Raw genomic sequence first — 14,889 nt, forward strand, 5'->3', positions numbered from 1 at the left:
CCTTCCACCAGGGACCACTTGACAGGGGCCCATGCTCCCTGCTGCATGGGCTGGGGCTGCAGAAGGCAGAAGCTTGGGAGGGGTTACGAGGACCCTCAGGGCAGCGGAAGTGTTTGGGAAGGGGAAAGTCTTTTTTGGAAGCTTTTAGACACAGTTAAGGTCTCTCTGGGTTAGGTGCTGGCCTCCTGGAGAAAGATGTGGAAACCTGGCCCTCCCTGGCCAGACTCAGGACTCCAGGAAGGCCCCAGAAGCATACATGTTGCTGGGGTGAATTCTTAGTCTCCATCTCAGAGCTTGCACCTGCCTCAGGCCCGTCCAAGTGGGGTTCTGTTGTCAGGAAGTTGTCCATGGGGCAGGGAGGTAGTTACTCAGGTGGGCAGGGCACTATGGTTAAGAGACCTGGATTTATAAAACAGCAACTCAAAGTACTATTAAAAAAGAGTCCTAGCTTCAGAGTTAGTGCAATCGAATATTAAAGTACATGTACACATACGCACAGAGGGACAGGCCGCATCTGCATAGGAACAACACGTCTGGGGCACACAGTCTCCAAGACAGAGATGTATACTTGGGCCCACCACACACAGACATGTGGACCCAGAGTCAGAGACCCCCAAGGCAATGCACAGGGACACACAGAGACGACCCTTGCCAGCCCCTCAAAAACTACCACCAGGGCACGATCAGCCAGCCAGTTGCAGAATGTGAAAAATCCCACAGGACAAATGACTGAGTTTCTCAGGACAAACGAACAGCCTAAGGGAAAAAAGGGAGGGTTTTTTTTTTTTTTTTTTTTTTTTTTTTTTGAGACAGAGTTTCACTCTTGTTGCCCAGGCTGGAGTGCAATGGTGCAATCTCGGCTCACTGCAACCTCTGCTTCCCGGGTTCAAGTGATTCTCCTGTCTCAGTCTCCTGAGTAGCTGGGATTACAGGCATGCGCCACCACACTAGCTAATGTTGTATTTTTAGTAGAGATGGGGTTTTTCCATGTTGGTCAGGCTGGTCTCGAACTCCTGACCTCAGGTGATCCGCCTGCCTCGGCTTCCCAAAGTGCTGGGATTATAGGCATGAGTCACCGAGTCCGGCGAGGGGATTGTTACAGACCAAAAGGCACTCCGGAGACACACCAACCAGATGCATGCTGTAGACCACATTTGGATCCTGATTTTTAACAACTAAACTGTAAAAAGATATTTTTGAGACAATAAAGGGAAATTGAACATGGATTCTATTTTAGATAATATTAAGGAATCATTATCCTTAATATTGGCTGGGTGTAATAACAGCATTGTGGTTATGTATCTTTCTAAAGTCCTCATGTGTACAGATATATCCTGAAGTGCCTATGGGTAAGACGATGCGATGCCTAAGATTTGCTTTACTACCCCAGAAAAAAAAGTAGCAGACAGATGAAGCAAGAGTGGCCAAATGTTCGTAAGTATGGGATTGGATTCATTACTTCCTTCTTCATTATGTGAGTCATTATACGCTTTTCTCCACTTCTACATATATTTGACCTTTTTCTACTAAAGAAAACCATCTTTGCTGGGGCCACCTCACACACCCACCTTCCTGCTCCAGCATACCACTTGTGTCCCCTAGCCACTGGAGGGAGCCCGGGAGATGGTCATCTGAATCACGGAGACAGGAGAGGCCGTCATTTTGAGCCCCTCAGAAGAGTTCCCCTGTCCCCGCTGGGAAGGCTGGGCTCCAACTGATCCTCACAATAACCAGCAGCAGGGGCATCCATACCTTTGAGGCACAGAGTGGACTGGTGACCCACTCCAAGATGCACAGGCAGCATGTGGCCAAACTGGACCCCAGATCCAGATCCCCACTGGCTGCCTCTGGGAGGGGCTGGGGTCAGCACGGGAGTCTGGCTCAGGGGCTGGAGTCTTATCGAGAAAATAACACCCACCACACGCAGGGGGCCAGACTTCCCGAGTGAGTGGTAGCCCGGCAGACCCAGCACCTCCTTCTAAAGCAGTTATGTGAGGCCCCCTTACTACCCTGAGGTCCCACAACAGCCTGAAACACCGGGAAGCCAAGCCCTCAGGGAGTGCCCACACCCCCGCCCCCTCAGCAGGGTGGGAGTGGTACTGCCTCTGTTGAGAAGCCCAGGGTTCAAGGCTTTCATGGAGGAAGAGACCCTGGTCCAGAGAGATGGCCGTGCCCAAGGTAACAGCAGTGTCTACCTCTTACTTTCTGTGCGCCACGTGCATATCTGGGCACTGCACACATGCTAACTCCTGCTCCTCATAGTCCCACGGCAGGTGCTCTCTCTAATCCCATGGTACAAGACGAGGGAACCAGGCACAGAGATGGAAACTGTTGGGGCTCCCACAGCTGGTGAGGGCCTGTGCCGGGATGCTAACTCAGGCAGCACAGCTCCGGAGCCTGCCCTCTCACCGAAGCTCTCCTGCAGGGCCATGGGGCGCCCCAGTGGCAGAATGCGGCACTGACTTTGACCCTTTCCTCTCTCTCCAACTCAAGCTGGTTCAGCCGTACTCACTGTCACAGTGGGCTCTGAGCTGCCTCCCAGCTCTCCTGGAGGGTTCTCCTGATGCCTGGTGGCAGCCCTCAGGCCCCACACTCAGCATCCATCTCCTGGGCCTTCCTAACCTGCACCTGGGTCTAGCCTGGGCCTAAAACCCTTCTGCATCTTCGCAGGGCACTTAAGACAAAAGTGAAATCTTTTTAGGAAGACGCCTTCAGGATGCTTCAAGATGTGCTTCCATCCCAGCACTCCCGGCCTTTTTACCAATCCTTCCCATGCACCTCCCCTCAAAAAGCTACACATGGTTGCTACTGTTACATATATCAATTTCCCAAGAAGGTCTCCCCCATCGCACCCCACCCCCATGGGGCTGTTAGGACCCTGAGGTGGCACTCACCATGGGGGCCCCACGGTGGCCAATGAGGGCGGGCTTGGGGCCAAGGTCCTTCTTCTCCATGATGCAGGGAGAAGAGATGGTGAGAGGGGCCAGGTAGAGGGCAAACACCACGGTGAAGAAGGTACAGAGAATGGTCACCTGGGAGGCTGCAGGTAAGGGGCTGTTAGTGCTGCCTGGTGAGCCCTCGGCAGGTTGGGGTGCAATGCTGCACCCCTCTACCCCCGACCTGTCAGGATCCAGGCACTCTTGGAGGCAGCCTTTATTCTTGCTGAGAAGGTGAACCCCGCCTCTAACTCACACAGACACACGTGCATGCAGGCAGAGAGAGACATGGAGGAGGAATACAGTGTGAGGCCGACCGAAGCTGCGGCCCTCCGTGGACTCTGTGGGCCACTCTGAGCCAGGATCCCCCTCACTGAGTGCAGGGACCCCACCCCATCCCCAGGCCACCCAGGGAAAGCCCAGGTCATGGCAGCGCCAGCTGGTCTTGGCACCTGCAGGGATTGGAGGGGCAGGCCCTTCACAGTTCTACTCACAGGTCCGCTCTGCGCGGGCAAACTGTCCTGCCACAATCCAGGAGAGCACGGTGACTGCTGCCAGGGCCCCCACATGCAGGAATGGCGCTGTGCCCTGCGTGCAGGGAGAGGGAAGGGAGACCAATGATGCCCAGCTCTGCCCAGACCCTGTGTCACCAGCCTCCTACTTCTACCCATGGGCAGGCAACCATGTCTCCATCTGCCAACTGAGGACACTGGGAGCCTCAGGGCCCTGGCATCCTCCCTAGTTCTGACCTGTTCTGTGACTCTGGGCCCCTCCCTGCCCCTCTTTGGGCCTTGGTCTAGAGGAAGGGAAATGACAGAAACGCTGTTGTGAGGGTCCTGGGGGAGCAGCCACCCAGGCCCCCTCCCCACTCACCTGCAGGGAGATCAGCAGCACCTCCCACTCGTCCTCCCACAGCTGGGCCACGGCTGACATGGCCACCACCGTGGACGCCAGGATGACTACCAGCCCGATCTGGAGGGGGAAGAGTCACCAGACAGAGACTCAGAGTGGGCGGGAGGGCTCCCGGTGTGTCTGAGAGAGGCACCAAAGGGAGAGACAGAGGGAGCAGGAGAGGCCGAAGGAGCAGGCAGAGGGGAGGGAGGAAAGAGACAGGCATGGGCTGCCAGGAAACCAGAGACCGGCAGACAGACACGGCAGGGAGAGACTGAGGCAGGAGGGGGCTGGCAGACCCAGCGAGGAAGGGACAGTGAGAAATGAAAGGGAGGATGGGGACAGGGGGAGGAGGGAGCTGTGAGGAGGGAGGACATTCCGTAGGGATACCTCCCTGGGCCTGGCAGGTTAGTCACACCCGCCCAGCCTCCTGTCACCTCAGCATGGCACAGCAGAGGAGGAAACCCACTTGCCAAGGCCATGCCCAGGCCTTAGGGGAAGGAGGCTGAGGACCTGGGTCCACTGCAGGAGCCTGGAGTGGGCTCCCTGGGCTGGGCTCACAGTGGCACTTCAGGCAGGGGTGGGTGGTGAAACACAGCTCCACTTGCCCCATCTCCACGGTGTGCCCTCTCCCGGACTCCCAGCATCCAGGTCCACCATTATGGGGGCCACCCTCCTTGCAGCCTCCAGAAGAAAGCAAAGCACAGCTCTCATGGAGGATGAGGTGGCACCTCCAAGGGACAGAGATCTCTGGAGACAGGCGAGACCTGAAATCTTCAACCATGTGAAGCTCAGCGGAGGTTTTCGGCTCCTCAGCCCCCAGCCCCTCGCCCCTGGCCGTGGATCTCACTCCACCCACCACCCTCCCCACCCCCAGGCCTGTCTCTCTAAAGCCCCGGTTGTGGCTCTCCTCCAAAGCCTCCCGCAGCTCCCAGTCTCTGGAAGGGTCAAAGCCGCCACCTCTGTCTCCCTGGTTTCTCTAGACTCGTCTCCCACCTCCCTCCAAAGGCCTGTCCTCCCACAGCACTGCCGGCTGCCCTGCCTCCCTGGAGCCATTCTCGCTGCTGGCAGGGCCCTCACTCCCTTTCTCCCGAGGCAACTTTTCCCAGAGGCAGTAACGGCCAAGAACCCTCTGACGCTTAGCAGGGACAGTGGCATTTCTAGACGATGAGCGTGGGGCGGTGGCCAGCATCTCCGCTCCCTGCCCAGGGACCTTCACTCGTTGGCGGGGAAGGCTGAGTCTCGCCTGGATGAAGTTTCCCTTTGGGGGCTTTTCATTACAGCCCATCAGCCTGGAAACGAATGTTCCCCCAAGAGACGCGAGTGAGGCCGAGACAGGTGAGCAGCTGGAGGGGCTGTGACATGCGGGCTCAGGGCTCAGGCGGGAAAGAGGCACAAGCGTGCCTGGGCCTGTGGGGGTGCTTTGCGTGGTCCCCAGGTTGGTTCAGCGGAGGTATGGGCATCCTCATCTCACACACGGGAAGCGAGGTTCGGGGAGCGGAACAGCTGGCTGGGTCACGGAGCTTCGAAGGGGCAGGACCAGAAGCGAACACCTTCTGCCCATCTCAGGGGGTGAGGGGGTGTGTGCTTTCTCTGACAGCACGCTGGGCTGTGCAGTCTCAGGGAGGCCCAGCCGCGCCTCCGAACCCCTGAGAACCCCGCCCTCGGCACTCAGGCCCCTCCTCCCGGCTGACCCCGGCGCGCAGCTGCCCCCTTGTGGCCATCGTGGGAGGAGGCCCTGCACACAGCGAGTTAAGGGTGGTTTCTGGGAGCTTCTCATCACAATACCTAACTGTTAATGGAAATGACTTGCAATAAAACTGATTCCCCAAACCCTAATACAACTAAAAATGTTATTATCTCTGGGTTCCGCAGTTGCTTTGGCGGTAATCATCACGCTCAGCAACATCACTGCATGTTCAGTGTCTGTGGGACTCCCCCTACCTTGCATCATTAAGTCACAGCAATAGCACTGACACCCAACAACGCAACCACCATCGCTCCTGAAATCTGACTGGGAAGGATGAATCCCATCCTAAAGGCCTAGAGACAGACCACCGTCCTCCTCTGAGAAAGTGGCCTTGAGTTCTCTGTCCTCGTGGGACTGTGGCTTGTAATGGTAATGGTGGGAACAGGGGATACAATAGAGTCTTTCATTCACTTGATGAGTCTGGCCAGGGTGCTGGGACCTGAGAGAAGGTGGAATCCTGCCTTGCAGAGGTGCAACGGCTGGCCTCTTAGGGGTATCTGACCTCTGGGATTTGCAGTCCAAATGGCAGACAGTTGGCCCAGGGTTAAGAGCCTCACTTGAGTCACGGTCTTCAGTCAAATCCTGGCTCTGCTACCTATTGGGGATCTTTCCACATCCTCTCCAGGAACCTTTCCAGAGCTGTGAAATAGGGATAGTGAGTACCTGCCTGGAAGGCGGTTGGGGAAGATCAATGAGGAAATGCAAGTGAAATGCTTAGTACAATGGCTGGTCAGAAGAAAATGCTTACTAAGTATCAGTGGTATCATTTAAAAAAGTGAGCATGGTATCATGGGAAAAGGGTTATCGTAAGGAGTGAAATGATTGTGATTTTCTGAGTGAAAGGTGCCCGACACATGTGGTCAGCACCCGATAAATGATGGTTACTGCTGTTATGGTGAACACAGTACCTGGCACACGCAGGAGGCGCTCAGTGAACGTGCCTTCCTTAAGCCGCTGCTGGAGGGACAGAGGCTGGACACCAGGAAAAACCATAAAGCTGGGGCCAGTGCATGGAGAGAAGTCTGAATTCACCAGGAGAGGTGATGAAGTAGACATAGCAGATGGCAGGTAGAGGCCGATGGAGGCTTGGTAGGAGGCAGAAGCCCCAGCCCCAGCCCAGCTAGTAACTTGCCTTGGAGCCGTGTGTTACCCAGTGCTCCTCTCTGGGGTTCAGGTTGGGTCCCTGACAGACACCTCCTCTGTGCAGGTCCTGGGTTGGGGGCTGTTGCCACTGACCCAGTGGCAGGGGAGTCAGGCGAGGACACAAGAGCAGTGCAGTGTGCTCAGGGCAGGCTGGGGAGGTGTGAACTGTAACCAAAGCACCTCATAGAGGGTGGTAGGTGGGACAGGAAGCGGGGCATCTCAGTGAAAGGGCCTCTTGTTTACTGTAAAGCTCCCAAGAATCCTAGAGCCTGCTCCCTCACCTCCTGGGTACATCAATTTCTCTTGAACACTCACCTGGGAGAGATTTCTGGGAAACAGGAGATTTTGGCAGATTGGGGAGGAGGAGGGAGAAGATCTGGTTCCCATATGGACACCAGATCTACTCAGCACCCAGCCTGCTGTGAATGGCTCCCTCTTACCCTGTCCTGAGCATCTCTGTCCTCCCCTCCTCAGGACCCAGGGGAACCAGAGACTCTCAACATAAAGTTCATGATTAAAACATACTATAAAACTGTGGTCTGTAGAGCGCTGTGATACTGATATAAGACCAGATAGATAAATGAAAATAAGCAAAAAGTTCAGAAATAGATCTGAATACATAAAGAAAATTTAGTATATGATAAAAATAGCATCTCAAATGAGTAAAGGACAAATTCTCAGTAGAGAGAGTTGGGAACATTGGGAAGCCATCTAAAAAGAACAGAGTAAGATCACACTATACCCCAAAATAGCTTCCAAAAAGAGAAAAAATTAAATGTTAAAAACGTGGAGATACATAATTACCAAGTGACACCATAGAGAAATTTTTATAATCTTGGAGTGGGAAAGACCTTTCTGAGTCTGACACAAAACCAAGGAGTTATCAAGAGATGACAGATTCAAGTACGTAACAATTAAAAAAATATACCCCCATGGTAAAAACACAATGAACAAAGTCAAAGGATGAATGACAAACTAGGAAGAATTATTTGCAGTTTGTTAGCCAAATGGCTAATTTCCCACATCTATAAAGAGTTCCTGCAAATGAATAAGCAAAAAGCAATGGCAAAAATGGCAAAAGATATGAAGAGACAGTTTTATAGAAAAGAAAACACAAGTTACTCAAACCAAACATGTGAAAAATGCTGAATGAATCTAACTCACCCGAAGGGAAATGCAAATGACAACTACAGCAAGATACCATTTTTCACCCAGCAGGCTGACAAAAGCCAATAAATCAGCTGATGCTTTATGGGCAAGGGTGTTTTTAGAGAACAACCATCCATTGCTAAGAGAGCATGAATCGGTGGCACTTGGCAAGGAGGCCATTTGGCAAGATCAAAATGATGAAAGTACACATTCTTCACCCAGAAATTCCTCTCCCAGGTCACCGCCACATCGTCCTGGCAAAAGACAGAAAGCAGCTAGGATGTTGATCTGATCTATCAACAGGGAACTGGCTAGATGCCTAGGGAATCAGGGAATATCCAGACCAGGGAGCAGGAGAAAGGGATGGACACCAACAGGGATGCTTTAACGCAGCGAAGAACAAGCTCCAAGAATTCTGTTAAGGTGCAGAACAGAGGGTGGAGTAGGCGACTGTTTGTGTTTAAAGAAAAAAGAAATGCATATGTACACGTGCATGTGCTTACAATCTGTCTGGAAAGATAGCGAGGAGATTTTCTTTGCATACTTTTTTGTGCTTTCTGTATTTTGAATCATGTCGATGTATTACATGGTCAAAAATTAATTAAAACAAAACAAGCAAAAAAGAATAAATTGTCCTTAGAATTTTAGAATCAAATCACAGAATCTCGGAAACAGAAGAGAATTTCCAGGCCCTGCTGGAACACTCTGAGCTCTGGGGGACTCCCTCCTGGTGGGGCGGGCCCAGCTCTGGGTCAGCTCCACCTGGAAGGACCCTGCTTGTGCTGCGATCTCACAGAGGGGCAGAGGGCAGAGGAAGGCACCCTGGCAGCTGGCACCAGCATGGACAATGGGATCTGCTTCCTTACATTGATCTGCCAGCTCCAGCTGGCTCAGCGGCTCTATAGGTCTCTCCACTAGGATCAAGCAGGTGTGACCTTACCTGCTGAGAGCCAGGCATGGCCCCAGAAGGTGACCACAGCATGTGCCAGCTGCACCTAGGGTGCCAGCTGGTGCAGTTCTTTCAAATGCCGGCTTTGTGGCCAGGAGAAGCAAGTCCCTCACAGAGGGGACGGTGGAAGCCCAGAGGAGGCCTGTGAGTACAGTGAGGGGCAGGAGGAAGGTGGAGGGACCAGGGGCTGCTCACGGCTCCTACCACTCGAAGACTTCAGTCTCTGGGGTCTGACGCCCAAGCTCTAGGCCTGTGTAACAAACCAACCTCAGTGCCTCCCTGGATGCTCACAGGCACCTCCCACTCCACACAGCCCAATCCAGGCTCATGCCATCCCCTCTTCCTTTCCTGTTCCACATCCGTCTTCCAGCTAGAAGTGAGCCCCTACCCTTGGAGTCACTCTGGCCCCATCTCATGGGCTCATGGTAGTTTCTGAACATTTCTGCCCTTTCCTAAATGGCAGGCCCACAGGGAGCCAGGCTCTGGGGAAAGGGAGATGATCCAAATGTTCCTGAGAGGGAGGGGCTCTGCCTTGTTAAGCTGGGTACCACTGTGTGCCCACCAGGGCCTCGAGAAGGCCAGGCATCAGAAACACACTTCAGCACTATGCCTGCAACGGATGTAAGGCAGAGAGTTAAGGCTCCAGAATTGTGTGAAGCCTGTCTGCTTTGGGCCCAGCCCTGAGGGGGTTACTGGGAACAGGGAGATGGAGGTTAACTCTGGCCTGCAAGGAGCACCTCGACTGGATGGGTCGGGGTCAGGAGCCAGACGGATACTAAAAACACAAAAACACAGCTCTTCAGACATGTAGCAGTGGGGGCTGCAGGGGCCGAGGAAGTCCCGGGAGAGAAGCCTGTGTATGTAGGGGAGGTACTGAGGAAGGGGTCCGAGAGAGAAAGGGAGGACAAGAGCAAAGCGCTAAACAGGGGAAGGAGGCAGACATGCTGGGAGAGCATGGGATGTCTCCTGTAGCAGAAGCTGAGGGTGACTGTCCCATGACGGGTTGGGGCCAGAGCAGGGGCCAGATCATGCCAGGTAGGGAAGTTTGGGTCATCCTGGGAGTGGTGAAAAGGCTTTAAGTTGGGGAATGCCATCGCCAGATCACAGTTTTCAAAAGAGCTCACCAAAGAAGGAAGAGGCAGGTGAGACCCGAGGCAGGGCCCCCAGAGGGTGGGTGCCACGGTATGAGCTGTGGAGCTCTGCTGGTTAATCGCATGACTATGGGACCAGGAACCTGGATCTTCCATGTTTAAACTGCGAACCTTGGGCAGGTTAAGTTAAACTTAACCTCTTTGTACTTCAGTTTCCCCAACCACAAAATGGAATGATAGCAGTACCTACATCACAAGGTTGCTGTGAGCGTTAAGTTGAGTGAAGACGGGCGAGGTTGTGAGAAACGTGCTTGGCACATAGTGAGTGCTCAGTATTAGCTATGAGAACAATTCTAACGGTGATCCAGGGTAGGGATACGGTGGCCAGGCCCTTCCTCTGCCACCTCCAGCTTCCCCTGCCCTCTCCCTGCCCTGGCCGAGGCGGCCCTTACCTTGTGCAGCCAGTGCAGGTTCATCTGCTGCCCCACAGCAATGTGACATAGTGCCAGGACCTGAGGAGGGGCCCACAAGGGTGATTGCCAGACCCGTGTGGGCGGGAAGGCTTTGCCAGTTTCTCAGACACCCTGCTCCCCACTGCTGCTCTGGGTCTGACCCTGGGCAGAGGCAGCAAACCTCCCTCCAGGCGATGGGAATGCCCTGCCCTCCCCAGCCCAGCCCAGACTAGCCAGCCTGAGCCTGGCCTCCTCCCAGATGATTCCAGGCCTCTAGGTTCTTCCTTTGTGGGATTCCCCATTAAGAGGTCACTGGGAGCTGCTGTACTTGGACTATGCAACTTCATTCATCAAACATTTTGGGAGTTCCAGTCCCTGGGATTCTGAAACAGACTTGAGCCTGTCCCCAAGGAGCCCCCAGTCCAGCATAGGGGATCCACCTGCATCTCAGTGAGTGGAATATTGGGAGCAAGAATCCAAAGCAGAGGCTCCTGTAAGAGGAAGCCTGCAGTGAGCCCTCTTAGCCAGGACAGCTCTCACTGGGTCCAGGGCAAACATTCCAGGAAGGGGCAGCTTAGAGAGTGGGCAAAAGCAAGAGGACTTCCTCCCCTGGGGGACCCAGGCCTCAGAGGTGCAGCAGCCCTAGAGGCCCTGGGCAAAATCTGAATTCATGTGCCATACGTAGCCAACTTCCTACTAGTGGCATGAAATAGCTTCTGATTAGTTGCTATTATAAATTAACATAAAAATAAAAATTTTATACATATCTTTCTGTATTTTTGATTACTTCCTTAGGATAGATTCTTATAAATACAACATTCCTACAAACACAGCTTTCCCCTTTATACTAGGGTGGCGCCCTCCATCAGCCTAGCACAGGCCCAGTCTCCCTTTCCCTGGGAGCAGGGCCACCTGCCCTCCAAAACAGCCCCACATACCAGGAGGCCAGCGATGTACGCAAAGGCAGCAGCTGTGGTCACAAGGATGGGCACAGGCCAGTCGCTCCAGTAGCCCATGCGGTTGTAGAGGTACCTGCCAGGAGGAGGGGGGCAGAGGTCAGACCTCCACCAGGCCACTGCCTGGCCCAGGAATCAAGATGATCTGAGCCTCCACACAGACCACAGGCTGGGCTCAATGACCAGGCCCTGCCCACCCAGCAATGAGACTCAGCGTTTGCCTGATGCTGTACCATGCCTGCTCATGGCAGCCACCCGGGGACCAAGAAATGTAAAGGAGAAAATAATGCCCCATAATCCTATTGGCCAGAAGTAATCATTTCCAAGACTGTGCTGGATCTTCCTCCTGTGGGTTCCCCCGCCCCTGTGCCTATATGTTTGTATAAACAGCAAAGCCAGGACCCCATTGCACAAAGCAACACAGTCAGGAGCACGGGCTTTGAAGTGAGGCACACAGGCTGGATTCAAATCCCCTCTCTTCTCTGCTTTTCACTGTCTTGTAGGACCTTGTGAAGGACAGGCTTCACTGATTCTAAGATGCCATCAATTGTGACTGTTATCTCAACTTCAATGTTAAAATGTGAAAATTAGGGGTCTTAGAACTGACCGCATGTAATACTTGACTTCTCTGAGACTTAGTTTCCTCACCTATAGGATGGGGATAAGAAAGTGCCTTTCATGGGGTCTCATGAGGATAAAGTGAGGTGAGATGCATGGTAAGTACTCAATAAACTCTCTTGGCTTTTGTTTGTTTGTTTGAGACAGGGTCTCTGTCACTGAGGCTGGAATGTAGGGATGCAGACACGGCTCACTGAAGCTTTGACCTCCTGGGCTCAAGCGATCCTCTTATCTCAGCTGGAACCACAGGCACCCACCACCACATCTGGCTAGTTGTTTTTTTTTTTTTTTTGTATTTTTTGTTGAGGCAGGGTCTTGCCATGTTGCCCAGGCTGATCTCAAACTCCTGAGCTCAACTGATCCTCCTACCTCAGCCTCTCAAAGTGCTGGGATTATAGGCGTGAGACACCACGCCTGGCCAACTGTCTTCTCAACACAAGCATTTACTTATGCCAGTAAAAATCCTGAGAAAATGTGATTTTTAAAACAGTCACGTGGTTTTCCACTGAATTAATGTACCATATGTAGCCAGCTTCCTACTAGTGGCATGAAATAGTTTCTAATTCTTCACTATTATAAATTAACATAAAAATGAAATTTTTATACATACCTTTCTGTATTTTTGATTACTTCCTGAGGATAGATTCCTACAGATACAATTATAGGGTCAAAGAGAATGAATTTTTTTTTTGAGACAGGGTCTTGCTGTGTTGCCCAGGGTGAACTTGAATTCCTGGGCTCAAGCGATCCTCCTGTCTCAGCCTCCCTGGTGCCTGAGACTATAGGCACACACCACTGTGCCTGGTGGGAATGAACTTTTTAAGGGGCCTGATAGATAGTGCTTAGATGCTCTCCAGAAAGAATGAACCACCTACATCCTCCTTGTACAAAGGGGGAAACTGAGGCTCAAAAGAGGCAGCAGTTTGTTCAAGGTCATTAGAAAATCCGAGTCAGCACCAGGCAGCTTCAGCCTGCTGTCATCTGGGACCTTGCCAGAGAGCTGGGAAGGGACACCAGGAAGACCCCATGGGGCATTTGCCCTCCCTGGCCCTCACCCTCGGAGTCCAGGGGAAAAATCTACTGCCTGGCAGATCACTGAATCCACTCACCTTACCATACAGTTGGGAAACTGAGGCCTGAAGAGGGGCAAGACTTGCTCCTGATAACTATTCTTGAAAGATGTTCTGGTCCCATTTGTCTCTCAAGTGTGACCACTTTTGGCAGGGAGGTCCTTCAGGACAGCAACAGCCCAGACGGCCCTTCCTGGCCTTCCTGTCTAGTGCTGATCCCCGGCTGTCACTCACACTCTCTTACTATATGAATTGAATTATTCTCAGAGATTTTTTTTTTCTTTTTCTTTTTTTTTTGAGACAGAGTATCACTCTGTTGCCCAGCCTGGAGTGCAGTGGTCTCCCAGCTACAGATGTGGTCTCCCAGGAAGCAGCCCTCATGTTTAGGTAGAGCTTTGAGTCCTCTCATGTTCATCATCTCAGTTCATCCTCAGAGAGATCTGATGAGGTCAGAGTTACTCCCATTTTACAGAATGGGGTAAAATGCGATTTCGGCTCACTGCACTGCAACCTCCAACTCCCAGGCTCAAGCAATCCTCCCACCTCAGCCTCCCGAGTAGCTGGGACCACAGGCATATGCCACCACACCTGGCTAATTTTTTGTAGTTTTTGTAGAGGTGGGGTTTTTTCATGTTGCCCAGGCTGATCTTGAACACCTTGGACTCATGCGATCTGCCTGCCAGGCCTCCCAACGTGCTGAGATTACAGGCATGAGTTATTGTGCCTGGTTCCCAGAGACTCCTGAGACCATCAGGACTGGGCCAGGGCATCCTGAACCCTGGCACTCACTCCAAGAAACTGAGGTGACAGGCTGAAGGAGCCGCAGGTCTCCAGGCATCCCTAAGTGCCAGGCAGGCCTCCCCCAATTGCCACCTCCCCGACAGGGAAGGAACCCGACCCGTCCTCCGCCTAAATCTCCCAGTGACAGGGGGTTCGCTTTCTGGGTAGAGTCGGTGGCTCCATGGACGTGACACAGTCAGGCAGGCTGAAGTCCCTGTCCCAGATCTGTCTGCTTCTTGCTGTGTGACATTGGAAAGGCTACTTAACCTCTCTAAGCCTTAGTCTCTTCAGTCTGTCCTCAATTCATGTTTTTGGCACTAACTGGTTGTGTGGCCATGAATGAGTCTTGCCCCTCTCTGGGCCTCCATTTCCCCATCTGTACATGATGGGGGTAGACTTGATGATCTTCTAGGCAGCAGACTTCCAGTTTGGAAGAACTGTCCGGGTCTGCAGTTGAGGACCAATAGGGAACGTTCCCATTTACTCATGATGGTGCCCATGCTTTGGACATCTGCAAAGATGAATAATTGATTTATGGCATTTAATAAAGGCCAGAGGCCACCTCTGGGACTCTGCCGGGGCTCCGGCTCATCTTGCTTGGCTGCCGCAGAGCAGGGCTGGGACCGTAGCATATTCTTGATTATGTTCATTCATAACAGAGGCACAGCCTGCTGCCATGCGGGGAAAAGTGGATACCCAGCTCCATGAACAGAGTCCCAGGATCATCACAGAATCCTAAACCACAGGCTGTCAGAAGCCCAGGGTCCTGAAAATCCCAAATACTAACATCGTGCTGCCTCCCAGCTAGAGATGTGGTCTCCCAGGAAGCAGCCCTCATGTTTAGGTAGAGATTTGAGCCCTGTTGTGTCCATCATCTCAGTTCATCCTCAGAAAGACCTGATGAGGTCAGAGTTATCCCATTTATAGAAGGAGAGGCTCAGAGAGCACCGGAGACTTGCTCACGGCCACGCTGACCTGAACATCTGATCAAAAGGAAGGAACAGGCCAGGTGAGGTGGCTCACACCTGTAATCCCAGGACTTTGAAAGGCCGAGGCAGGAGGATCACGAGGTCAGGAGATTGAGACCATCCTGGCTAACACGGT

General features: G+C 52.8%; 1 protein-coding gene across 2 annotated transcripts in view; it reads right to left on the bottom strand.

Annotated features, from left to right (window-relative positions):
- Positions 1-14,889, bottom strand: part of GDPD5 (glycerophosphodiester phosphodiesterase domain containing 5) — a 90,260-nt gene that overhangs the window by 10,804 nt on the left and 64,567 nt on the right. For both annotated transcript variants that reach the window (XM_023209373.3, XM_026447473.2), the window contains exons 5-9: positions 11,300-11,393; positions 10,362-10,421; positions 3,810-3,908; positions 3,431-3,524; positions 2,895-3,040 (exon numbers count right to left, since the gene is read on the bottom strand). In XM_023209373.3, the coding sequence (XP_023065141.1) occupies positions 2,895-3,040; positions 3,431-3,524; positions 3,810-3,908; positions 10,362-10,421; positions 11,300-11,393 (493 nt within the window). The remainder of the gene's footprint in view (positions 1-2,894; positions 3,041-3,430; positions 3,525-3,809; positions 3,909-10,361; positions 10,422-11,299; positions 11,394-14,889) is intronic.

This window comes from Piliocolobus tephrosceles, chromosome 13, assembly GCF_002776525.5.
Source record: "Piliocolobus tephrosceles isolate RC106 chromosome 13, ASM277652v3, whole genome shotgun sequence".
In the NCBI taxonomy this organism is placed as follows: Eukaryota; Metazoa; Chordata; class Mammalia; order Primates; family Cercopithecidae; genus Piliocolobus; species Piliocolobus tephrosceles.